The sequence below is a fragment of the Botryllus schlosseri genome, chromosome 2 (genome assembly GCF_051294905.1).
Source record: "Botryllus schlosseri isolate E-star chromosome 2, Bs_hap1, whole genome shotgun sequence".
Classification (NCBI taxonomy): Eukaryota; Metazoa; Chordata; class Ascidiacea; order Stolidobranchia; family Styelidae; genus Botryllus; species Botryllus schlosseri.
Genome location: NC_137237.1, coordinates 37,311,494 through 37,339,129, shown reverse-complemented (window position 1 = coordinate 37,339,129; position 27,636 = coordinate 37,311,494). Strand labels below are relative to the sequence as shown.

General features: G+C 40.6%; 2 protein-coding genes across 2 annotated transcripts in view; one reads left to right on the top strand and one right to left on the bottom strand.

Moving 5' to 3' along the window:
- The window catches only part of LOC145434596 (uncharacterized), a 269,611-nt gene that overhangs the window by 46,077 nt on the left and 195,898 nt on the right, over positions 1 to 27,636 (bottom strand). The window lies entirely within an intron of this gene.
- On the top strand, positions 18,733 to 19,695 carry LOC145434687 (cysteinyl leukotriene receptor 1-like). The gene has a single exon (XM_080312034.1). It carries the CDS (start codon positions 18,733 to 18,735, stop codon positions 19,693 to 19,695), a length of 963 nt encoding a protein of 320 aa, XP_080168160.1.

Sequence of the window (27,636 nt, the reverse complement as noted above, 5' to 3'; positions counted from 1 at the left end):
CAATTGACCGGTTCGAATATAATGATCAATATGGGTTACGCGAAATGGGACAGAGGATGAAAACGTGATTTCGTTGCACATGTCTATAGGACGAGCAGCCGCCAAGAAATACCATATCATCGTTGCTCTGAATCGGATGAACAGCTGGTTCATCCGTGGTAGTTTTTTTAATCCGGCTCGAAATTGGACAGTGTTATTGTGTATGCATACGAATTGGAATTCATTTCTGCGCATGATCGTCATTCACTCAGGTAAGGATTTTGAGCATAATTAGGAGATGGCAGAAGAGTAGCCCAAAACGCCGTTACACTCAGCAAACAATTGTCGCGATGCGAGCTACTAAATGCGATGTCAGAACCCCGTCGTATTTTATGTTGGAGACAAATTACTAATTTGATAATGTGATTTCCAATTTGTATTCATCTGTTTCGTGTATTCATTCTTCTTGTCTGATTGATATACTATAGTATTCCCGAATTATCGCGCACTGTGACTTGGAAATAGAGATGGACACAACGATTCCAGTACTCGAATCTGAATCGAGTATTAATTTTGATGATTCGAGTCGAGTAGTAAAATATTATTTTTCGAGTACTGAAATTACACGCTTCTCACCACTGAAATTTAATTTATCAACGAGAATTATAGTTTCGATACTGTTGAAGCCTTGAAACCTTGATTGGCGGTATCGTAGCATACGAAACATATACTACAAAGCGACGAAGGTGACTGGATGTAGCACATACCGAAGTCATGATTATCCCACAGCATTGTCACCAAGTGGAATGAAATTGGTATGGTCGAAAAAATACCAAAGAAGCTTTTATGAGATGGATAACAGGCGTTATAGTCTTTGTGGTCGCATAAACGGTACATATCTGAACTTTGGGTATTATGCTATGACGTCATAATGAGTGATAATCGAATACTCGACTCGACTCGAAGCATATCACGTGATTCAGAATCGAATCACTCTGGTACTCGATTTTGCCCAGTCCTACTTGTAAATGTGCATACTTAAATTCGTTACGGGCACGGCGCAACGTGCATGGCACAGTGTTTAAGTTGCAATCTTAATGAAACATGTGATTCTCCGTGCCACCAGTTCAGATTTTATTCGATTCGTATCAACGGGAGAATAATCTATTTCAATAAACTTGATCGAAACTGGATGGACTGGTATGTATGTATGTATAATTGGAAATGGTGCGTATAACTGCAAATGGTTTTTTGCACCATGCCATTTCAAAATCAAAAGATCTATACTATAGAATTTCCAGTGTCATATTTCTCTACCAGATAATATGACAAATTCAATTACTGGTGTACTGGTATAAGGGCTAGAGAGCAATAGTTCAATTTCCATTGGTACGTTGTGAAACCGCGCATTGTCCCGCAAATGTTGTCGATGTCGATCGTACTTTCTACATTCAAGTAGAAAGTGTGCTACCGTCTCGGGTACTTGGCAATCTTCGCATAATCCATTTGGGTGACAATGCAATTTGCGCAAGTGATAATTGAGTTTGCAATGTCCGGTCCTTAATCGGAATAGGACAGAGGAAGCTCTCCTTGTTGTTTCTTCGCTGGGATACGTTTGGTACGATTCCGCATTGGGTGAGAAAATTCTTCTGTATTGCGATTCCTGATCCACTTGCTTGAATTCTTCTTTGAACAGGCTTCGGCATACTTCCGACACAACACTTTTATATTCCTTGGTGGACAGTTCAACTTGATCCTCACCGATTCTACGCAGCGCGGCTGATTTAGCCAGCGCATCTGCGATTTCATTGCACCCCACTGAACAGTGGCCTGGAATCCACAGCATAGTGATGTTGAAGCCTCGGCGTTTCAAATCAGTACACTGGAGTATTATGTCTGCAACAATAATGTTATTTAATACGCGTGATCGGATAGCTTGTAGGGAACTCAGACTATCGGATAAGATAACTATATCATAGTTACTAGTGTCGTATCTTTGAATCCATTTGAGACTTTCCTGTATAGCTATGAGCTCTGTTGAAAATACTGATAAATGGTGGTTTAGTGATACATTTTTCGACACACCCTCGTCCCACACGTAGAAGGCGGCTCCACACCCAATCTCCGTTTTTGAACCATCAGTATATATTTTGATACATTCTCTATAATAATCGTAAATGTATTGCTCACTTACCAATTTGGTAACTGCTGGGGGGTCAGTTTTTCGGAGCATCAACGATATACTTACGTCTACGCGACAGTCTAGAATGTCTTCCCATGGTGAGATGGGAAAAGTGTCAGACTTGTATATAGATATATACCTCACGGCAGGTATGTTCGATACCATATTAAATGTTCTGAAGGAATGCGATGGGAAAATCTCATGCCATGATTGTTGTACGAGAGATCGACAGGGGTGATCATTGCCGGATAATATATTTCCTCGGAACTTCAAACAGGCCTGTAAATGACGTAAGTGAACTGGCAGCTCGTTACACGCGTGTTGCAAAGAGTATATCGGGGTACTACGCATACCTCCACAGCAAAGTCGGAGTGCGGCATTTTGAACAGCTTGCACTGATCTGATCACATATTTAGGGGCGAACATGTACGCCTCGAATCCATATTCAATTACCGATCTTATTAATGCTCTATATAGGGTCAGGAGACAGTCTTTGGACGCACCCCAAGATGTGCCACTAAGAAGGCGCAGTAGATTAAGACGCTTGGTGCAGATTTCAGTGACAATTCTCGAATGTGCTCTGTAGCTTAATCTAGCATCAAACGTAACCCCAAGATATTTATACTCATTTTTTGTGTGAACCGCAGCATCATTAAAAACCAATTTCACTTCAGGTAATTTACGTCGTCTAGAGAATAGTACGGCCGCAGACTTGCATGGCACAGTGTTTAAGTTGCAATCTTAATGAAACATGTGATTCTCCGTGCCACCAGTTCAGATTTTATTCGATTCGTATCAACGGGAGAATAATCTATTTCAATAAACTTGATCGAAACTGGATGGACTGGTAACGAGTACACGAATATCGAATTTCAAACCATTAGCTATTTGCTACAAGTCGGATTTCTATTGATTAGGTCGCGATATGCGCCCATATTGCTTTTACTACAGTTATAGTTGAATAATAATCGCACATTTAAGATTGAATTCAGCTGTATGGCTTGATGTTAACGAGTGCAGTCTGGTGTTGAAATGCCGCATCAGAATTTTAATGCTGCACACAGCGATGGTATGGTGTTAAGAGCGTTCAAGTGAAACTGTGATGTTGTCGACAATCGACAAGGACATCTTATGGCGTCACAAGCCGACACGGCGGCACCTATGTCTTCGTTGATGCATCCGATCTTAGTAACGGCTGACAGACTCTAGTCTAGATCAAAGGTCTCAAACTCAAATGTGCTCGCGGGCCAATTTCCTAGTTTAGCAGACGCCGCGGGCCGCAGCATCAGTAATAGGGATATTAAACGTATAATTTCCAAGTAGGCCTTCTCTGACGGGAGCTTGCAGACAGGCATTCCACAAACATCGTGAAAATGTTATTTACTATTGTACCATTCACGCTTGACACGAAAAAAAAATCATTGTTTTTGTGCCGGGCATAATTTGTTAAAATAATGAGCTATAGACATCATGCGAGAGGGATGCATCATGACATCGTCAAACTGTCGGGTTATAACATTACAGCTAGCAGGGCCGTAACAGCACTTCGTCAGGCCTCCCCCAAAACTTTGGTCTTGGGCCCCCCATAGGGTTATAGACCGAACCGAACCCAGACCCCCCTTCGGCGACAGACTCTTTATCGCTATTTATCAGATTCCTTGAGAGTTTGTTTAGTGAAACAGATTTTGTCGCCTAAGCGCGCCAAGCGCGGAAAATTATTAGAATTCATAATTGAATCGGTAAATATGATCGGGAATTGCATATATATTGTTATCAATTTTTATCTTCTCTCTGCTCACGTAATCAGATTTTCCGGTAGAGCTGAGTGAGGTGTCGGGCGTATACCCGTTGGCAGGAACGAAACAGCACCTCGTCAGGCCCCAAAAAACGTGGGTATTGGGCTCCCATAGGGTGATAAAACGACCCCCCCCCATCACGTTGTTCGTGTTTGTCACGAAATCATCTGTAATGTATTGTGAACCAGCGCGATGCGCGAAAATTCTCTATAATTTATGATACAATCGGTCAATCAGATCGGCGATTGCATATATATTATGCTATCAATTTATTGTCCTCTCTACTCACGTAATTAGATTTACCAGTAGAGCTGAGTGAAGTGTCTTGAAAACGGGAGAGCCCGTAAATAATAATTAAAGATCTTGGGGCGGGCGGACCTGTTGATATGACTTCTCGTTACATGATGTTATTTCGTGACTTCCAGTCTGCTATATCAATATAGAATCGCCCAAACGTAGGTTTCTAAACTAAGAAACGCACATGATTTCAAATTTGTATTTCTTCACTGGCATAATAATTTTCCCAGCGGGATGGTATTTATCTTGTGAGGTTGAGACCTTTTCGGCCAAGGTTTTCTCGCTGCCGATCGTTCTGGCACACTTCTTGGAGTCGCATGTTATATGGCCTAAAACTTGATTGTATGTCTTGGTGGGTCGGGGCGCGTTAATGGCCCAATACTCAATACTAAAGATTAATGGCTACTTGAATTCGCGCACATACAGCGCGAAAAAATTTTGAAAAAAATTGCATAAATTTTCAAAAAATACTCTATGATTTATGCTAATTCACGAAATAAATTTGGGTCCCCTTCGAGCTCGCCCCCCCCCAATTGGGGGGTTTGGGGTGCGGCAGTTACGGGGCTGGCAGCTAGTGAACCTTTGACGTGCCACAATGGACGATTCTCACCGCTCTAGCGCCACCTATGAAGGGATGGCGGTCGTAATTTTGCCTCCATAAGGCTACCATTGTGTGCAGAAATATTGCAGTTCTTTTCCCTTTATGGCAGCTCGTTACTGCGAATGCATGAGTTGTTGGTTATTGCAACACCACTAATGCCTGATTTCATGTCATTGCTAGCGAAATCCAGATCCTACTTCTTCATTATAGCTGTTTGAGAAGCCTTATCGTGGGACTGTATTTTTGCTTTAACTGAACTGCTGCTGACTTCTCTTCTGATGTCACTAGTAACAGTAACAATTTACACAGCAATGTATGGAGCTTGTATTTTCGTACTTGTTGACGGATCTACCAGAGTTCAGTTTTGCCGACGTGGGCAGGATTGCCAGTGAATCGAGAGGTAATGGAAATAGCAAAGGCTATAAATTATTTGCTGAATCTCACATATGAGATTTTAGAGGCATGTTGTAATTTATACTAGCAGAGGTCCTTGATATATTTATTCAAGCACTCAAATTATAGGCTCCTAACTGACTTTGAGAATTAGACTTCGTGACTTTTCAAGTATCATCTGTGATCCTGATGAGTTGAGCATGTCAGTATCAGCAGTGTTGTTGGGGTCAATGCTTGATATTGCATATTGTCAAAACAAAAAATTGTGCTGGCAACTAAAATCAAATAACTAGTCAACAAATTGTTTAGTAACAAACAAATACGAAGCTTTAAAATATGACTAAAAATTGCTGTCGTTGCAATGTTTCCAGTTGATGAGTTCGATGATTGTCAAGTGCACCATATGCTGCTGCAGTATTTTATGTTCCAGGTGCAGATGTGCCTCATCGACCAGCCACAACGACACGGACCATCGATGATCGACAAGGATATTTCGAAATCTGATGATGAAACTAGAACTGTCAAGAACCCATTTGCGGGATATGAAAGGGTCATGGGCACCTGATCTTACCTGGGTTTAGACTCTGTTCCGCACGGTGGACACCAAGTCGCTCACTCCCAGTTGTGTACCGGATAGCTTTGTGCATAACTGGCTAGCTCCTAGCAAATGGCGGATAAATTTGTCAATATACAATACCCAACAGAACTGTTGAATGTTTGCCCAAGTTATCAATAACCCGCTAACAGATGCAGTAGACAAGTTGAATCGAACACCAACGTCTTTCACTCCAAAGCCTTGGTGAATCCGACAAACAAATGAAAACAGTTCGTCTTGCAATGGTATGGTTTTTGAATTTGCCTTTGCTTGAAATTCTTCACTATACCACTTCTGAGATAATTTTTGACAGCTGATAAAAGTGGTACAGTTGTAGCTGTTGATGAGACTATATCAAAAACTTCAAAACAAATCCATAACTAGAAAATCCAGAATAATACAGAAACATGTATCGGATGCCTTGAATCGTACACAAAATCAGCTTCTCCAGCTCGTTATTTAAATCCTGAATTATTCCCTTTGCTTTAGATGATTTTTCTTCACAATACGCGTGATCCAGCATTGGCTGTTGTAGATGTGGAATCTGATCAGTGCTACTTGGACCAGGAATTTCTTCTGGAGTATGATGTCCACTACAAATACAGTTAGAAGCATTAATAACTAGGGCTGGGCAAAATCGAGTACCTGAGTGATTCGATTCTGAATCACGTATTAAGCATCGAGTCGAGTATTCGAGTATTACTCATTATTACGTCATAACAGAATGTAATATGTCAAAGTTCAAATATGTACCTTTTTTGCCACCACAAAGAATATATTACCTCTTATCCATCACGTTAAAGGTACTTAAATATTTTTTCGACCATACCGATCTCATTGTACTTTGTGACATAATGTGGGATGATCATGACTTCAGAAATGTGTTATTTCCAGCAACGTTGGTAGCTTTTTACTATGTTTCGTGCGTTGCGATACGGGTAATCAAGGTTTCAAGGCTTCCACAAAGGAAAAGAGTATCGCAACTATAATTTTCGTTGATAAATTAACTTTCAGTGATGAGGAGCTTGTAATTTCAGTACTCGAAAAAATTGTTTTTACTACTCGATTCGAATCATTGAAATTAATACTCGATTCAGATCCGAGTACTCGAATCATTGTGCCCTATTAATAACATGCCGACAGAAATGAAAACATTTATAGTTACGGTATATTTACGATCAACTAACAATGGCAGTTATTCAAGTACATCTACGTTTTTCACGTAATAGAGTTCCTTTTATTAAATAGTTAGTGCTGGTGGCATAACCAAGTGCAGAAAAAAATTTAAAGTAAACAATCACCCGAATAACAAACGAGCCGAATTGGATAAAATGTCTGTCTGCTTGCCACACTCTAATATCACTAATAATGTTCGGTCATATTGTTTGTCGCTGTTCGGGTGATACAGCAGCTTGGGTTTGAGCTCGGGATTTTGCTGCACTAATCATAATAACCAGAAATACTTTTACGCGGTCCTAGAATGGCCAAGCATATTTCCTGATACTGAGTTGTGCAAGTAATATTTTTGGCTGCAATGCACTCGACAGTCTACATATAGTTGGAAAGGCAGTATCATGTAGTTATTGGACTTTCCCTTCTACCCAATTGATGTGCCAAGTTCGCGAAATAGTGTTAAACAATATTGGAATCTCTCACACATAAGAGATCTATCTACCATGTACCAGTCATTGTTAAGAATTGAAAGAAATTTGTAGCTTCATATCATGTCAGTTTACATTAATCTCACCTCTGATGCCTGTGCAACACCCTTCTTGATGGTGTTGTTGACTTCGTCCACTTGAGTATCCCAGGAACTGCTCCAATTTTCTAATAGTGACGTCCGCAAGACTTCAGTCTATAATCCTCGTCATTGAAATGCTCCCCACAAACACGTGTATTTCCAGTTATCTAGACAAAAGTCAATAGCAGCATTATCACGATAGAACAAGAGAGAGTATGATCGGATTGAAACACTTCTGGTAATTTACTCACTTCAAAATTCAACTCGACTACAGATCTAATTTTTTATATCCATATCTTCATGTGAAAAGATAGTTTCATGGCCTTTCTTAGTCGTTGTTGCATTTCAGCACACGACAATCATAGTGTGATCTTCTTGTCACAGTCCACGATCCCGCATCTGCATTCATGCCTGTTATCTCACAGGCAATACAGTATAATAATATATAGATTGTTTATCGTAAAAGTTCTTTGCAAGAAATCAACCTGTCCATATTAAACATAAAACTATATTACAGGAATAAATTCACTAATTTAAATTACATAAATATATCCGTTATGACCAGCCATTTTACAAATATATATGCACTATTATTATCTTAGAAGTAAAGCTGATATGCCATGATGTTCTCGACTTCTCGTGAGTTGTCACAAACCAGTAGCCTACCGAAAAAATTCGTGAAACGGCTGAAATCGGCTGTTTTTCGCTAACAAAAAGATTCCATGCTAATAATAAACATGCTATTCATCTTAATTTAGCATCGATACCCTGAACTGCATCATATCGACAACCCACAGAGATAAATAGCGAAACCAACTCCAAAACTGCCATCTGCGCGCACGAAGCAAGATTCACCGACCGCCATCCCTTTACCATAATGGCGGCGCTCGTGAGCAAAAATGAAAATCGTCATTGTATGTAGAATATTTTAAAATCTACTGAAGATGGATATGATATCAGACGTAGTTTATTTTTGGCCTTGATGTTTTTGCGGCATATACACCGACCCATGATATACATGTTACTGTCATTGCCAAAGTCCAATTGTATCAGCGTCAGATTTTGCCCTCAATTATTATTGTAACATATCGATTACAGCTTAGATATAATCATCATTGAGCCATAGTATTACCATTGTTTCTTAGCCTTAGCGATCGTACCCCTCGTGCTTCCAATAAGATTTCTCGTAGCCCCTGTTCATTTTCAACACAATTTCTGATGGTACCCATTTTAAAAGTAGACATAGACAAAAAATCGCGCGTGGCGCGAAGACCAGCATTTTCCAGTTAAATAAATTGATCAAGAAAATATTCCACAACATATGGGCCTAACTCAACAATGCATATTATACCCATGATGTGGTGCTTCGTAACCCGAAGGGTTCTACGGGCCCTGGTTAAGAACCTCTGGAATACAAATGTGCATTGTACAATTGCCGATGAATTAATTCATTGGTGTTACAGCTGTGGAGCGTACTACTACCTTACTCGCCCCTGATAATAGCATGGATGAAGAGAACAAACAACACCCAGCATGTAACCAACTATATACGTCACGGAAGTCACATAATGCCGATCGTTGCCATACTGACATGATTAGATAGCTATATATACCCTACGCAACGCAAGCTACGACCTTTTGATATATTATTATTTCCCATGATAGTTTCATAGATTGTTGCATCCGTAGGATTGCCAAGTCACCGTTCAGAGTCGCAAGTTCTCTGATTTTAACGTTTGACCCGACTCAACTCGATTCATTTTTGTTTAATCACCCAGTCAATCCGAAATCGAGTAATTTTACGAAAGGTCGCACCAAACCAAATCACAATTTTCAGTCACGAATCATCAACGGGTCATGTTTTATCATCATGAATTAGAAATGTGACGTAATAGCTGATCTTTTACCGCATGGTAGCCTTTAAAAGTGATGTCATGGTGTCGTTTGTTGAGATTTCAGTGTTTTTATAGTAGGCTAGTATTAGCGTGAACTTCAAGTTTTTATGTCTAAAAAAGATATGTGGCACTTGAATATATTGTCGAAGACTTGAAATTCCAAAATGCCATCGCGGGCCGCACAAAATGTGTTTGAGACCTCTGCTCTAGATTATTATAGATAACTAACCCATCCATTGGTAGGTTAGTAATCTATATAGACGGACCCATTCGATAGTTTTCAGAGCCAGAGCGGAGCAGTGGTAATAATGCGACTGCGGAGCTGGAGCCGGAGTTAATTTATGATAGAAGAGAGCTCCGGAGCCGGAGCATGTAACATTTACGGCTGCTCCAAAGCCCTGCTCACATCGCTGGGTTAAATATTCACAGGAAAATGCCCCAGAGCAACACGTAATATTATTACACTGCATATTATTTTTTGTTATTATTACGACTATACGAAATCGATTATCGAGAATCGTAAATTACCGAATTTTACAACAACACTTGCTCTTGTGGCGAGATAGCGTATTGGTATAATCCACTTCTGCAATAACAATGGGTTGCGGATTCGCGTCCGACTTAGGTGGACTCCAAAATCCAGACTATAAAAGTGTCGGAGGTTTATCTAGGCTCCTTCTCGCCATATCATACGTGTAAACGGTGTCTCATAAAATCCTAGAAGTGAGGCGGGCTACAAGTCGGCAGCTACGGAATAAGAATGAAGAAAATTAGCCTGGTGTAAATGACCATTGACCATAGTAGGCCTAGTCGACAAACGCCATGAATACCACAAAAAACTTGATTTTGACGTTACGCACGGGGCAGAGTTCGAGCAGTTCGAGTCTGTGCATTTTATGTATTCATGCGAAGCAATAACTCCCACCACAGTGTAAGACCTCTTACGTCGAGAGGAATTTCATTTCTAATCCTACTATGCTAAATTCTGTATGTAAAAAGTAGTGTAGTTGGAGGCAAGTAGCATTTCTATGACAAATGATTCATCAGAAGAAAATTCATAGATTAGGTGCGATTGATGTCACTGGAATTTCTTCCAAGTATTATGAATGCACGGGTCATTTGTGTTATGTGCTCTCCGTAAATTAGTCGTTTCCATCAATTTGGTAGTTACGAACTAGATCCATGCGGGAAGTTTTCAAGCACACAGACCCCTGAATCATTGAAATTGGTGATTGATTTCACAAATGCGCATAGCATTACCAAGGCAATTAAACCAGGAAAAGCCCATTGACAACCATCGTGCACCATTAAATATGCATTTATATCTGGATAATTGTGGTGCACAGCATTAAGAACTTTCTCGGGTGATCAATCTTAACTGATTCAGTTTTCATCAGTATCTTCATTGCGGAATGTCAATGACACCCTCGTCAGTAAGGGCGCTCGGTGCATGAGTTGCAAGATTTGTCAGCAGAGTCAGCTAATATTGAAATATCGTTACAGCCGGGGTGTCAAAGTCAATTTGGGTCGCAGGATGGATTCCAACCTTTCGATCGCTTCTGGGCCGCACCCGTTAAATGAAGCCGGAATGCTACATCCAAATCCATGTCTTTGATTTTCACTAGAATGGATCATAATCAGCGAATTCATAATTCCTCATATTACGGATAGTTGAGGCCCCATTATGGTTGCATTTGTGTTAGCAAACAACGCATTTGGAAAAAAATACAATGAGAGACCGACCAATTGAGTAAAGTTATAAACCGCCCAAATAATGGATCTACCCTGCGAGTCACGAAGTTGTAAGTTGATTTATGTTCCCTTTGTTATACTACAGCGGTTCAGGTCCGTGGAACCCTTGGGGGTATGGAGCACCAAAGCAGGGGGTACGAATTGAAGCGTGAAATTATACGCTATTTAAGATCTATTCGATAGTTTGCATAATGTAAAGTATTTTTGGGCGAATTTATTGAGCTCAAAACTTTTTATAGCGCTTTAAGCGATTCAGTGTCGAGACGTACCTTACTTTCAATTTCGGTACTGTCCCCTCCGGCAAACATAATATGTTACAGAAATGTTTGGGCTGTTTCGCGATTATGTTCGTTCTAGAACAGGGGTGGGCAACATACGGCCCGCGGGCCGGATCCGGCCCGCGAAGGGATTTTGTCCGGCCCGCGGACAGTTTTCCGTTTTACATGATAATGTAGCCCGCGGCCCTAGTCTGCCGAGATTTCCCACTACTTGCTTACAACGTCAAATTTTAGTGACTGCATAGTGCATGTTAATATATACGTATATGCGCAGCGTGCTAGAGTGGAGCTTACGCGAAATTTCGTCGAAGCGAGAAGACTTGCATTATCGGCATTTGCGATGTACTCAACCCTAATGTCGTTTGTGGTAATCATGGTGTTTGTCGACTACAATGGTCAATTACACCAGGCTGATATTTCTTATTTTTCATTCTGCAACCGCCGACTTGTAGCACGGCACACTTCTAGGCTTTTGTAAGACGAAAACACTGCTTATACCAGGGGTCGCCAACTCAAAACGGGTCACAGACCACTTTTCAAATTTCGTAGAGGTCGCGGACCGCATGAATTCATTATCGAGATTTCTCAGGCCACACAGTTGCACAACGATGCTATCTCGTCACCTACTCAACCCTAACGAATATATGTGTTGGTAAATTAGGGGTGCCGGGGTTATCGAACTCCTTGAAATCTTAATTGAGGATTGCACCGTGTGTTGATTGATCAGATAGAAGCAGACATGGCGGCGCCTGTATGACAATGCTATTCTCAAATCCACATTGTCTTCGTCATTATCGGCGAGAAATGGCTTATTCCTTGTATATCTGGAATGTGGATAAATAAGCGAATATTGTATCGATTCAGCAATCCGGCCCGCCAAGTACTTAATTTTCCTATATCCGGCCCGCCGACTCGAGAAGTTGCCCGCCCCTGTTCTAGAATCTAGACCGTTGAGGTGGCTTAATCCAGTGCTTTACAATCATTTTCAGCTCGCGACGCACTTTCGTTGCAATGTTTCATTGAGCGACCCTTTAGGTCAGGAGTGACCAACCTTTTTGCTCTTCACGGCTGCATTTCGATTATATTCATGAAGCCTACGGCCGCATTCCATGAGGTGGTCGTAAAGCACTAACTGGACGCCAAATATATCCATGCTAAACTGTCCATGTCCATTTTCGATGAACTCCGTATGAATGTATTTATTCATATTGGCTTACTATACGTACCGAAATTACGAGTTATAATGTTATGAACAGTTTCTTGGTTTCGATATGGTCGCGCGAATCGCGAAAATCTTTCAGATTCACGAATTAATTTCGTCATTGATATAAGTGGTTTCACATATTCAAATATTGATCTTTTCTCAGATCATGCGGTCAAATTCCTTGGTAGAGTTAATGGATGGAGTGCTTTAAAAAATTTAGGGCAAGGTATAAATTATGATTGATCTTGGGGTGGTATATAGCCTAGGACGGAAAAATATTGGAATCGCCCAAACTTACCTCAAATAAATTTCTTTCGTGATGAGCGCACCATTCCAAGTCGATATTTCTATATAGGACGCATCGTTTTCCCCTGCTGTTCGCATATATACTGTTGGTCTCAGATTGCAAAATACATCAGTATATTAAAATCGAAGTCGTGTTGCATCGCAGCGCGAAATAAATTCAGGAACAATTAAAATGTCTCGAAAATACGGGAGTCAATTCGTAAATTTAATTTGCATGTAGACGGTCGCCAACACATACTAATTGAAATACGTGTCGACGGCCGCAGGTTGGTCACCCCTGCTCTAGGTGATATGACCGAACGAAGTAGAATGTAATTTGACGTACAATGAGTCATGTGAGTAATGACTCAAATTATACGCCCACGAGTCAAATTGCGCGAGCGTACCAGTGCATCAAGTAAGCAAGAAGACACGTAATATATGATTACAAACGAGAAAGCGAGTATTCAAGCAGTAATTCGTATTTTACGCCGAACAAAAAGGGGTCCCAATTATAGCTTGCGATGCAGCAATTCCTTGCTCATTATGATCGGGATGGATTAAATGTTCGTAAAGCCCCCGGAGAAAGGCCTAAATATTCCGTAATTTTAAGCATAATTTCGTGCTCAAATCAAATCGACTGTCACCAACATCTGACTAAGAAATACTGCAAGCACGAAAGCGTGGCTCCTGGCACTCAAGAGAGTAAAAATGATTCAATTTAGAGAATAAGAACGGGTAATCTCCCGTGTAATCGAGAGAAGATAGAGACTTTGGAATGTTTGTGAAATTGAATAGAAACTGGAACATTTACAATTTCTTGCATGCATTACCACCACATATCCGTGAATTGCCTTATAATAGATTCAAAAAAGCCCTACTTGATCCCCTCTTGTCGTTACATTAACACTGTTGCCCTACCTCGCCCAGACATTGCTTCATTGATATTTGCTACCATCGTTTAATTTTTCTTCTCTTTTATTTTTTTAACTACCGCAACATTTTTTACAGCCAGACTGTTTAGAGTCAAGTGTACCTGTTTGATGCTGGTGTGATCAGACTAGATGACCTTCACGGTCTTATCGACTATTCCTATCTAATACCGAATACTGTGCATGCATATTTTCTGTACCACCACCACTGACGTGTGTTATGTATTTTGGTTGGATGAAAATAAAGACTCTCTCTCTCTTCGTCGACCTCCTGAAATAGCTTCGCGACCAACCAGTTGGGACCTGCTGGTTTGGAAGCACTGACTTAAGTAACCATTATTATGTGTATGCATCTTGCATACACCGGATTATATTCATGTTACATTTGACAAGCACTAAAATTAAATTCTCTTCAGGTGTTGGGGAACATTTTCTCCTCCTTGTCCATCTCTGACTATGTCAAGGTTTGTAGGGAAAGTATTTAGATGTTTTAGCTTTTTTGAATGTCTGCTGTCCGACATAAATATATGGCCGTGGCACATGTGTATCAGGGTGACATGTGCAACCTTATTGTCGGACCACTAGAAAACACAATATTTCAAAGCTGACACATATGATCCAATCGTGCTCATGATATTGCAATAATTCAATGTTTCTGTATTACTCAGAGGTGGTCAAAGTAGTCGCCGTCGCTACTCAAGTAAAAGTAGATGTAACGCCAGAATTTCTACCAAATAGAAGTAGGATTGGCGGTTCACAAGTAATTAAGTAGGTATTCTACGCCTATTTTTTCCTGAAAATGAAAACTGTCCAGTAGAAGTAGAAGTAGTCTAAAATCATGACTACTTAATAAGGAGTGCGAGTAGGTAAAATCTACTTCAAGTACTTCAAAACGTAGAAGTACTTCGTTACTGACCACCTTTGGTATTACTCCTAATGTTTCTGTATTATTCACGAAGCGACTAAATGAGTGTGCAATTGTTACTGAACCTAAGACTTTGCCATTTTGGAGAATGACACACTTTAGGATCCTTTTTGAGCTATCTATAGGCATTTGCCATTCACTTGACTTGTAAATAGGGATTCCTAACTTCTCCAGTAATCCATGGTAACGGTATCGTGACAATGCCAGTATCACGGCAATGCACAAAGCTACCGAAAGTAGGCCTATGAAGAAAAGGCTGTTTCTTCTGATCGAAAGTGAGATACCTTCTCTACCTAGCCAAGTAATCGTTTCTCACTTCATAAGGATGTTAAAAGTTCCGAAGATTTCTATTCCAAGTCCCAAAGCTTATGTCAGATCCATAACTCGTGTTGATGGACTACTCTACGTTCTGAATCAACTACGATTTCAAAATCTTCATCATTTGGCCTGCTATCCCTAAGATCTTCATCTTGATCCAAATTATCGAGTGTATAGGAGTTTCAGGTTACACTGAATAAGCTGAATGGGGCATTGGACCTATAGCTGATAGTAAATGTCATGTTTATTTTTCTTGCCATATCCTGCAGTTTGCATCAAATATGTGTGTGCAATATCCTCGGATGGCTGCATCCTCTATCCAAAAATAAGAGAAAGCATCGGCCGAGATCGATACCAGTACCTTTTCCCTATACATAATTCAATCGAGCTCTTGACTAAATAACTTACTACACGGTAAAAGTGTGGATTTTGATATGATATGGAAAAGTAATATGGGTAAATTCGTGAAAATTTGCATATGTTGGGCATATGTCGTAAAGCAAAGAGTTGACGTGATAGAAGAAACCCAGTGGCATTTTTGAAATCAGCACGCCAAAATTAGCCTAAATCAAGTGGAAAATCAAAGTCAACAAATTTTACGTTCAAAATTGTTGCTTATTGTAACCTGTTGAAATGAAACCAAATATTTTTAGCTGAAACTCGTCAGGGGTAATCGACAGCAACTAGTAGAGAATTGGAAAGAACATTGTATATCAAGAATCATATCACAAAATATACCGCGACCAGCATGAAATGAAAATGTTGATATGCTATGTTCTTTCCAATTCTCTACTGGTTTCTGACGATTATACCCCTGACGAGTGTCAGCCGAAAATATTCGGGTCCATTTCAGTGTGAATACTATTCAATTGTATATTGAAGTTACGTACATCCAAGAAGCTCTATCAATCACCTGTTATAAATCATTGCTCACGAATGTTCAGTTTATGTCATGGTCTTTGCACAAATTAAAAGTAATCGTTCTGTCACAAAGAATTCGATTAGATATGTGAGATAGTCTATTACGATTACTTCGGATTTTCTGATTTTTTTCGGATGTAATCGATTGCAATTACGACTACTTGGAAATGTTGTAATCGTCGTAATCGATTACGATTACTAATCACGATTACCCCAAAACGATACATAAAAGAAAGAAATTTATACAGGTACTGCTTACCGACCGGTAGGTTGAGAGACTAAAAGGTTAATTCACCGCATCGGTGCCTCAAATCCGACTTTTCATGGACAGTTCGCGTTTGCGTTTTTAGACAGCCTCCACGGCAGTTTTCGCGAGCACTCTGGGGTAGATTGACCTTTTCAGTCGTGTGTGTATAGTATAGTCGCCGAATACCCAATACAACGTTATATTGATCTGTGAAAGGTGCGGCTGCTGTGCGCTGACAATTTAGCAGGATTAGAAGCACTAAATATTTGTTTTCTGAAGTCATCTCTTTACCGGTCATTTTAATTAACGGTGGGTATCGAGCAGGTCTCTGTGATTAGTGAATGTAATTGGAGTCGGCATTATAAGAAAAATCATGCAGTGAAATATAAAATATCACTTGGCTGATGCGGATCACCTGCTAACGAAGCTAGCAGCACAACAGGGCTATTTCACCAAGCCATATAGAGTAGGCTTACCATACGTCCTCTTTTAAGAGGATTTGTCCTCTTTTTTGACTTTTTTGAAAGTGTCCTCGGAGGACGCCGTTTTGTCCTCTTTTTTGAGATTTTGTCCTCTTTTTTGAAAATTTAGGTCAGATATAGAGGAAATTGCGAGTGATATACCGCAAAATAGCGCAGAAGTGAAGCTCCGGCGGGTATTTTGGAGGAAAAGCGGTGATTTCAGCTCTGGGCGAAATGAAGACCTTTTTTTTTTTAGTCATCCACCAAGCAATGTGGAGTGAAAAACGTGTTTTTGAGCTCTGAGCGGAAGTGATGACCTTTTTTTTTTTTAGTCAACCGACCGCAAAGTGGGAAAAATTCACCGGTTTTTGGGAATTCTACTCCGGTTTTGTATCTTGCAAATTTCTGAAAAAGTGTCCTCTTTTTGCATTTTCAAAATATGGTAAGCCTAATATAGAGCTCCGTGATACAGCCGAATATTAGCACATCACTTGTATCAACTATAGTGGTGGCAATGTAATTCACTTCCATGAATTTAGAAATAACACTGCGCGCTGCAGAATATAGCCTAAACTTTGTCTCAGACCGCAAACGTATTTTTTTTATTCATATTTGGCCCACCGGGAACAATTACTGCCCTGATCTACATAGTATGAGGGGGCTGTTAGTGATGGGGCTTGTCGTAGCATGTGTAAACTAGCGGATTGGTGCATTCACTAGTTCAGACACATATGGATCATCCCATGCATTACATCTTCAGCTCATGATTACTGGAGGGATTCTGATCCTGTTTGAAAATCGGAAATTATAAGTCACTATTCCTTGTATGAGAGTCAGACTAGGTAGGTCGCTACATATTTTTAATAATCATTTTTGGGTCAAAATCTTCGTATAGCTGGTGCAGGTATCATTGAGTTGAGAGACGTTGCTGCCGAATTTGCCAGCGCCATATTTCTAAATCATATTGCGAAGTTCGTGACTTTCTAATAATACGCTTGAAAAAGGGCAGTGTTGTAACGTAAGTATTCACAAAATATTGTCACTATCGAACTCCGTCAAATTTTACGGAATAATCAAGTATATTTATCCCACTTGCACTACTCATCCAAGACTAATTCCCTTTTACTAGTTTTTAGGCGAAACTACTAACTTTTTAGACTTAAAATGGAAGGCAGTTTCGGGATATGCTGAAATCTGGACCTATGAAGAATTCCAATCGTTACATCACGCATTATGGTAGAAATAAAGATACTTTCCTACATTCTCGGGTAGAACGTATCTGTCCTTACTGGGTAGCTTGCCAAGAATGGGGAAGGAACGTTCAAAAGCAGTAGTTATGGCTGGCAACACTGAAGTTGTGCGTGCACTTCTGATGACACTCCTTGTTGCTTCATTCTGACAATGTTGTCTACTACACGATTGTTCATCGTGCGCTTCTTGATATAAGAACCAGTGCCCACGCAGTCTTGCTTCAGTTCAGATATTGCGGTACGTTGGCCATAACACTAGGTCAACCTATTTGTTTCATATGACGACATATGATTCACAATGAGCAGACGATGGGCCGTTTACAACGATAAGCCGATGAAGTCAGCTACAAGTTGTAAAATGTCAAATGATAAGTTCACCGACAGTGCAAACATCTGAAATGAAACGAAATATAGGTTGACTTTGTACACAATTTTGTCAACTTTTTGACCTAACGCTACAATTTTGTCAATTATTTTATTATTTTGACATGTCAAAACAAATCGCCAGAGTCATCATATTACAAAGTTCAGTCTAAGCTGTTTCGGAGATAGATATGACATAACCGCATACTCGAGAAGCTATAAAACTGCCCGAGAATATACGACATTTTTAGCGTGCATGTTCCCATGATTTTACATTTTCAGATATATGCACTTACTGTATGTAATCGCGGAGTTCGATGTCTAATGTCACACACCGACCGTACGGTGCCAGTGATGCGTTATACACTGGTACAACCGTGCTGTTTTCTGGTTTCGCTGTGATTGGCTTTCTGGCGAACACCGTCATGATCGCGTCACTGCTCCGAGCCAAACGAACCGTTTTTAACGTCATCATCATAGGACTCTGCTTCTCCGATGCGATTTCAGCTTGCAACAGCCCCATGCACGTGGTTGTGGTACTAACGTCACGCTATTTCAGGAACCATCGATTCATATGCATTCTTGCTCAGCCTATCGACGTACTCACTTCAATTGCGACTCTCCACCACGTTCTGCTTCTCAGTGTACTCAGGATGCGCAGAATCATCCACGCACTATCGTCTAGAAACGAAACGACAGCGCAAGAATGTGTCCGGTGGGTTTGGCTTTGCTGGTGCTACGCAACACTTCTGTCCTTTCCGCTGTTATTCCTAATGGACGCGAGAGAGACTGAATCTGGAGTCCGGTGCGGCCTGAGCGAAGGGACCCACTCGCTGGTGAGATTAATATTCTATATCTCAATCACGGTCGGTATCTTCTTCCCCATGCTCGTAGTAGCAGGATTATGCATCGCCGTTTGTATATTCCTGAAGCGACGCAAGGTACCGACGACTTCGACTAGTGGTACTTCGAAAAAGAACGACGGGAGGGCTGTCAGACAGCTGGCCATGATAGCCGCTAGCTGCCTTACTGGATATACTGTTGAGTCCGCTACAAAGATTTACATCGGCCTTATGCGTGATTCACTTCCCTACACGACGTCAATGGCAATGCTTCTCATTGCTCACGGCGTGCTTCGCTCTACAGAATTACTGAATCCGTTTCTCTACTATTTCGGATCGCACGAAATAAGAAATGATGTACATCGGCTGTGGAAAGATTTTCGAAAGACATTTCGGGCTCGTGTGGCCGACGCTGAAGTACCAGTCAATGGGAATTGAATTTCGACATACCCAGATGGATGGCGTATTACGAAGTGATAATGTGTTCGGTAGATTTCGCTTTGCTGGTGTTACGCCGCGATTCTATCCTTCCCCTTGGTATTCCTATTTGATGCGAGAGTGATAGAATTTGGATTCAGGAGCGTCCTGACTAAAGGCAACCATGCGATATTCAGATTGATATTCTATTTCTCAATCACCGTCGGCATTTTGATCCCCATGCTCGTAGTGACTGGATTATATATCTTCATCTGTATATTCCCGGAGCGACGCAAAGTACCTACGACCTCGACGAGTGCTACTTCAAAAAAGAAGGATGGGAGAGCTGTGATACAGCTGGCCACGATAGCCAGTAGCTGGCGTACTGGTTACGCGGCGGGGTCCGCTACAATGACTTACATCGGCTTCAAGCGTGATAATCTGCCGTAGCGTACATCAATGGTAATGTTGATCCGTGCACATGGCTCGCTTCGTTCTACAAATATATTGAATCCGTTTCTCTACTACTTCGGCCCCCACGACATTATGAAGGATGTGCATCGGCTGTGAGGCGATTTCAGGAATCTATTTTGGATTCGTGTTGCTGACGTTGAAGTGCCAGTCAATGCGAATTGAATTACTACATGTCGAATTGAATGAAATCTCATGGAGTAATAAATCATCTATTGAACAGGGACCCTATTACACGGGGCAACAATTTTGAACGAAAAAAATGTTGATTTTGATTTTGCACATGATTTAGCGTAAATTTGGACTCTGAAACTTGCACTTTATTAGTCCTGTAGAAGCAATATTAGTTTAAATCGACCAAGTAAAGCAGTGCAAATGTTTAATTGACATCTATTGATTTACTTTCGACTGCTGGTGGTTTTTGAAACGTTTTACACAATAAACACAAAATATTAAAAGTAGTGCAGTTATGTGGGTTATGAAACAATGTGGTGGGCGCCTAACCCAAAACATGACGTGATGAAGAAAAACGGAAGTCATTTTTTAATTCAGCGCCAAAAACTTGAACAAAATCAATTGTCTGATCAAAGTCAACAAAAATTGTGCGGACCAGTGTTATAGATGAATTTTAAGCAGAGTTGTAACCAAGTAACAAGCCTCTGAGTCAAAAGCATGTTCCCTCTAAGCTGTGCTCGTGCGCGAATGCGCAGTGCTGTCACGGTCACTGGACGTGATTCGGATTTTGAAGGGGGCGGAGACGCTCAGAGGCAGAATGGGGAGTGCTGGGCTCAGGATGGCGGTATGGGGGCGCTGAAGAAAAATGGCCTCGAAGTAGATGGTGTACTGAAAACATAGGATTATATAGCAGAACAATGGTTCTATATATCCCCGAGTTCTCATTGCAAACTAACATTTGACAAAATCTGTCGAATCACGACATTTTTCGTTCAGCTCATCGCGAAATATCCAACGACCATGTTTCCATGAAAGCAGTAGTTTATTTTAATTCGTGTTTAATTCAGTTTTGTGGTGTTTTGAAATGATGAAAGTATTAATAAACTGATGCTTATACTGAGAGCTTGGATTATTTTCCACAAAATGTTTTCAACCAGGTATTTTATCTTGCAGCTCACTGCGTGCTGAAATAGAAACGCCACTGTAGGCTACTGTAAAACTTTTGAGAGTGATGCCCTTTATACATTAAAGATGTTTTGAAGCTTTTTATCCAAAATCATTAACAAAATATACTTGCATTTGAAAGCTACAAAATTAAATTGTCAGAATATCTCTTCATCGTATCATAAAGGATGATACTCCTTAGTGTTGTTACCTGCATTAACGTTAAAGTTAAGAGCTTGGTGCAGGAATAAATTTTCGTGAGCAAAGCTTCAGCGCATTTTCAGTTGATTTAGTAGTTACATAAAACAATAAAACAAAACTGAATACAGTTAACGCCGCCGTATTGGCAATCGCAGAGGAGAATTTGGGATGTGTATATCGATCTCGAACCAAATGCCATGAGCCCGTATAGGCCTTACTCGATGGTTGGTATAGCAACCTGGATTTGATCCCGAGAGTAGCACATACAACTATACCGTTAAGTAGTCGAGTGGTCTTATAGTGAAGTCTGAAGTCCCAACGCGAAAGCGGACCTCGACCACTTACCCTTTGTTTTTACTACATTACTTAAAATAGTGGGCGCCACACTCAGGCAATTTTTGAAAGGGACCGCTGTAAAAAAAAAGGTTAGGAACCACTGCTTCAGAGTGTCACTTTATTTTCATCGCTTGTCCTATTCCATGCTATATACTGTAGCTTCGAATTCGGTGTGCTCGCCTCTTGTTTAAATGCTCTTCCCAAGGTATATTTCTGATGGAAAAGCTACGACAATTCGTTTAGAATCCCGACTGTAATTTTAGTTATCGCAATCGTCAATAATGAAGGTGTTCTGAGCTGATAAAAGGTATCCAGCACAATGACGATGAATTCGTTTATGTGTGATATGCCGGCCCAGAGACATATGTCGAACCAGAAAAAAAAACGACGATTGACTGATAACTGGTTCAGCTCACTGTTATTGATTTGCATCCTCCCTTTCATTACAATAATATTTTGTTCAGAGGAACTCACTTGACAGTAGGGTCGCATTGGAAACAAACGCAATGTTTCAAACAAAGGCTTTTAAAAAATTGTTTTTTTTTTTTAATTGTAAAATTATGCCATAATTGTGTAAATACTTTTGTACATGTTGCATGAGCCTACGGACAATTACCACTCGATATAGCCGACCTATATCGATATGGGATGGTTGGAACCAGGTCTGTGGAGTCGGTAAATTTTACTACCCTCTCCAACTCCGACTCCGGCTCCACATATTTTCAATGGACCGACTCCGACTCCGACTTCTGAGTCTTTAAATGTACCGACTCTGACTTCGACTCAAACCCCGACTCCAACAGTATATTACCAATTTACTTTGAAAATTATATGCCACAGTGACGGTTAAATGACTATCATATGATCATTAAGCATATGCAAACATATAATTACCGATGGCATGCAAAATTGTTTCATTGTGGCACAGCTCGAATTATTCACTATGCACGAAAGGTTGCCTTTCTAAATGTCCTTCCTTTTTCATATTTTATCAGCTTTTATAACATGGACTCTCTAATAACCTATTATATATGTATCATTCAAACACGGCGTATATCCCATCCTGTATAATTAAAATGTAGATAAAACAAACGAAGTGTAGTTCTTATGTCTGAGTCAGCAACTATTACAGAGATGCATCTTACTAATTTTCTCATTACACGCCGTACTGATTACCAACGCGCACACTCTCACTAATAGACATTGGTCATAAAAGAAATTCAGGAAGTAGTGAAATAGCATTTGTCTAGTCTACATGCACTTAGTCAAGTAATCATGGACGAGGACTTGAAGTATTTCCTAATCATTTGTTCGACTCGTGCAGCTAAGCTACACTACACATATTTTTAATTTTGTCAAGTGGGAAGAAGCGTTCCAAAACTTGCATCAGTTTGTGACTGCATCGCGAAGATGCATATTGCTGCTTTCTTCCCCCACGCGACTGAATCGTAATTAGCAAATAATGTCAAATTCTATCTATGTCAGGGGTGGCCAACCTTCTCGGCCAAAAGGCCACATGCAAATTACGAACCATTGAGCGGGCAACTTGAATACTGATGACCTTTTTTTAGTCGTCCGATAGAAACGAACCGAATTAGGTAACATTGAAAACAAGACTTATATGGCTACGCTTCAAAATTGATATCAATTATGTCATGAAAACTCCGTGTGCAACTGTTCAGTGTGCAGTCATGCCCTGGTCGCGCGAAGCACTACATAGGCTATTTTCCAAGGTAATGAATGAATTCGATCAATAAATATATTAATCGCATATATTGGAGGTCGCCTCTGTATAGCGAAGGGCTCATTTGGCAACGAATAATGTGAATTGATTCGTGACTCAGAGCAAAATTCACGAGTCGATTTCAAGTCATGAAGTACAGTCGGTGCCGATAAAAATCATTGCATTCTGCATATTTTCGTATTGTTCGCGAAACGCTGTTGTAAGCCGTGAGAGCGACCAATCTATCAATGAATTAATCAATCAATCAATGATTTTGCGTTTTACTGGGCCTCCATTGTTCTCTCACAAATAAATTGACCACAAACGAAGTGATCGATGCTTACAGCTTACGTTGTCGTAGACTAGTAGTAAAGAAATTTAAATACGAAGTGTCTATTTCTGTTCTCTGTTCATACCTTGACCAAACCTCTTGTTTTATTGAAATTGAATTCGAATATAGTTTATATACCTCTCAACCATTGGCGCATGCTCGAATTGCATCATATCAATTCGTAAATTGGTAATGTAATGCATCTTATCAATTCGTATCTCTATTCTGTATTTTCTGTTTTGGCTGCTAACTATTACCTGAGGCTATGCAATTACTTACGTAGTTTACCAGTTCTACGTATATGTGAGCGATACAGCGCCTTCTTGCATGTATATTAAACTCTATATTCGTTCATCGGTTCAGATTCAATGACCACTCGATTAGTATTTCAGACGGCTCCATGCCTCGTACTTCGAAAAGGCAAGTTGACTTGAGTTATGACTTGACTCGTGACTTGACTTGACTTGACTCGATTCCCCTCCAAAAATCGAGTGACTTGACTCTACTCGAGTCAAAATGTGCAATGAATCGAAATGACTTGTTACTCGCAGGTACTTGATCCCAACTCTGTAATATACAAATGAGGAACATGTTCGGGCTCTATTTCTGATACAGGTATAGGGCGCCATATACATTGAGAAGGCAAACTGGAACATCCCATTGCGACAACGAGGAGCCAACTTCTCCGCATCTGACGAAGAAGCTTCTCCCACATCACTTTCCACATATCCATGACACCAAAATCCTCGTCATTTCGCATCATATTGCAACTAGAACACCCCACTGACATGGTTTCATAAATCAACATTTACGGGGAAGCCTGTTCATACCGGCCATAATTTTCCGCGAACTCACCGAACCAGCGACTTGTATGAACAAAAGTTCGTGGTAACTGTAAATAGGTGTGAACACGACCTGTTCTTGGAAATGTTACCGTAATTTCTGCTCTATGTGGGCATTGTCCGCTCGGGCACATGTTCCCGAAAGAGTTTAAAAAATCCGGTATGAAAAGGGCCAAATACAACTACTTTTCTTTGGTACTGCAGAGGTTGCACTCTCGGTGTAGCCTACTTATTATTTGAGAATTTGCAACTTTTAGCCTACACTTTATAGACCAACTGTTGTAGATGATTCATTGTCTGCTCTTTGTGAATCATAAACCATCGAATAACACAAACAACCTGACATGGCGTGATGATCAAAACACCGAAAATCGTGCAAAGTTTTTAGAGGTCCAAAGTTTGTACAAATTCACACCGATATCTCAAAACTGAACTGTACCTTAACAACCAGGGCTTCGGAGCAGCCATAAATTTGCATTGCTCCAGCTCCGGCTCCGGAGCTTGCTTCTATCATACATCAGCTCCGGCTCCAGCTCCGGAGCAGCATTATTACCACTGCTCCGGCTCCAGCTCCGGCTCCGGCTCTGAAAACTATCGAACGTGTCTGTCTATATCAGGGGGGAGCAACCCGCGGCCTGTGGGCCATATGTGGCCCGCGAGAAGGCTTTGAGTAGCCCGCGAGCTAATTTCCCATTATATTATCGAAATTATGTTATATTATCGAAATTGAATTGCTCAGATTGTGAACTCGCTAGGCCAACCAAAAATATGATTAGTCTGGCCGCGGCACTTGGGATGTTGATGACTGGTTAAAATATCAGTTTCGACGCACTGGCAGATCCAGGGTCCAGTCACATTTTTAGTAAATCGTCGTCTATTACAATAAACTAAAAAAGCACTTTACTCCGTGCCACAGCATTAAAATTCTGATGCGACGTTTTAACACTGGCACTGTACTCATTGCCACTAGGCCATGCAGCTCAATTCAATCTTCAAATGTGCGATTATTATTCCACTGTAACTGTAGTAAGGGGAAAATGCGCGGATATAACGACGTGATAAATAGAAATTCGATTTGTACCAAATGGCCTATGGTTTGACGTTCCATATTGGTACACTCGTTACTAGTCCATCCGGGGTCGATCAAGTTTATCGGAATAATATTTTCCCGTTGAAATGAATCGAATAATCGAAATAAACACTGTGTCATGCACATTGCGCCATGTCAACAACGAATTAAACTATGCAGTATGCACATTGCACATTTACAAGTTTACGAAACAGATGATTACAAATTGGAAATAGCGTATATAAAATCAGTAGTTTGTCTCCAACATAGAATACCATGGGGTTTTGGCCTACTCTTCTGTCATTCCCTATTTAAGCTCGAAAATCCTTACTGGAGTGAATGACAATGATGCGCAGTAATGAATTGCAATTAGCATGCATAATTGCATACTCAATAACACTGTCCACTTTCGCGGCCCGACTAAAGAACTATCACGAAAAAACGAGTATTTGTTTATCCGATTCCTAGCATCGTTGAGATGGAATTTCTCGGCTCGTGCTCGTCATATCGACATGTGCAACGAAATCACGTTTTTATCATCTCTCCCATTTCGCGTAATACATAGTGATCATTATTTTCGAACTGTATACAATTGGCCAACAAGGTTGTGCTGATGATGAAATTGCGGGAATACCGAATACCCACAATATTGACAGGCATATGTCGCATACCGAGGTTCGGCACTCAGGTATGAAAATTGAACTTTGAATGTACGACTGCTCTACTATTAAATCCCCAGGAACATGGTTAGCGCCAAAGAGGAAAAGATTTCGCGAAGGTTTGCTGTTGAATTCGGTGAACTCAGCAGATATGGTTGTTGCATATATAATAGCATCTCATGAAATGCGTCGGAGCCGGAGCTACCCCTCAAATAACTGGCTCCAGCTCCGGCTCCGGCTCCGGCTGAATTTTATATAGAGCTCCGGCTCCGGCTCCAGCTCCGGTAAAAATGCACGGCTCCGGGGCTCCGGCTCCGGCTCCAAAGCCCTGTTAACAACATTGGCTCTAAACGTACGAGTGAATCGCAATATATTAACAAAACTCAGTTTTAAGTCGCGATCTTAAAAGTCGGATGTAGACAACCTTGTCGGTATGAACCATGAAGTAACAGGTGTTATTACTCCGGCAGTTTCCAATGCACCTCAAGGCTGAAAGGTAAGAACTGCTGCTGTTAAACGTGTTTCCAAGCTACTTTGTATATAATGACAGACAGTTCCAACTAAAATGCGGAAAAGTACTATAATTCTGACATTATGTACGGAAATGGCTAATTTACCTATTTGAGGGTACGATATTGTCAGAATTAAATTTTTTTTATGTCAGAATTTTCATTTTTTGCAAAATCTTCTGTTTTCTAGGTCAGAAAATATTCGCTCTAGTAATATCCCAAGATTAAATGCAAAGGTAAGCAACCCAGCAAAAAACTGCTTTTGAAATTACATGCCCTCTAGTTTTCAGGTCTGGCCACTTTCCTGCGGTGGCTTCCACATGGACGTCACTGGCCATGACTGAAACCCCATAGGTCCGTATTTAAGTCTCCCGATCCCAGAGAATACTTGGCAGCGTTTGAATGATGCATTACCTTTTGACAGTAAGGAGATGTGGAGTCGGATCGAAAACATGGATTAACCCAATGCTGGTTATTCCACTGCATTATTCATCTCGTAATGACATGATTTGTTTCCTATTACAAAATAATCGAACGACCAACGCACTGAAATTTTAATGCTATATCCACACATGTAGGCACGCTATTACGGATCGTTCAAGCGATAATTATCCGGTAACGCGAAGATATAGAATCTCGATCATTAGAATTGAATGCCTTGAGAGAGGCTACATTATCATAACGGGAGGTCAACATCGTCTC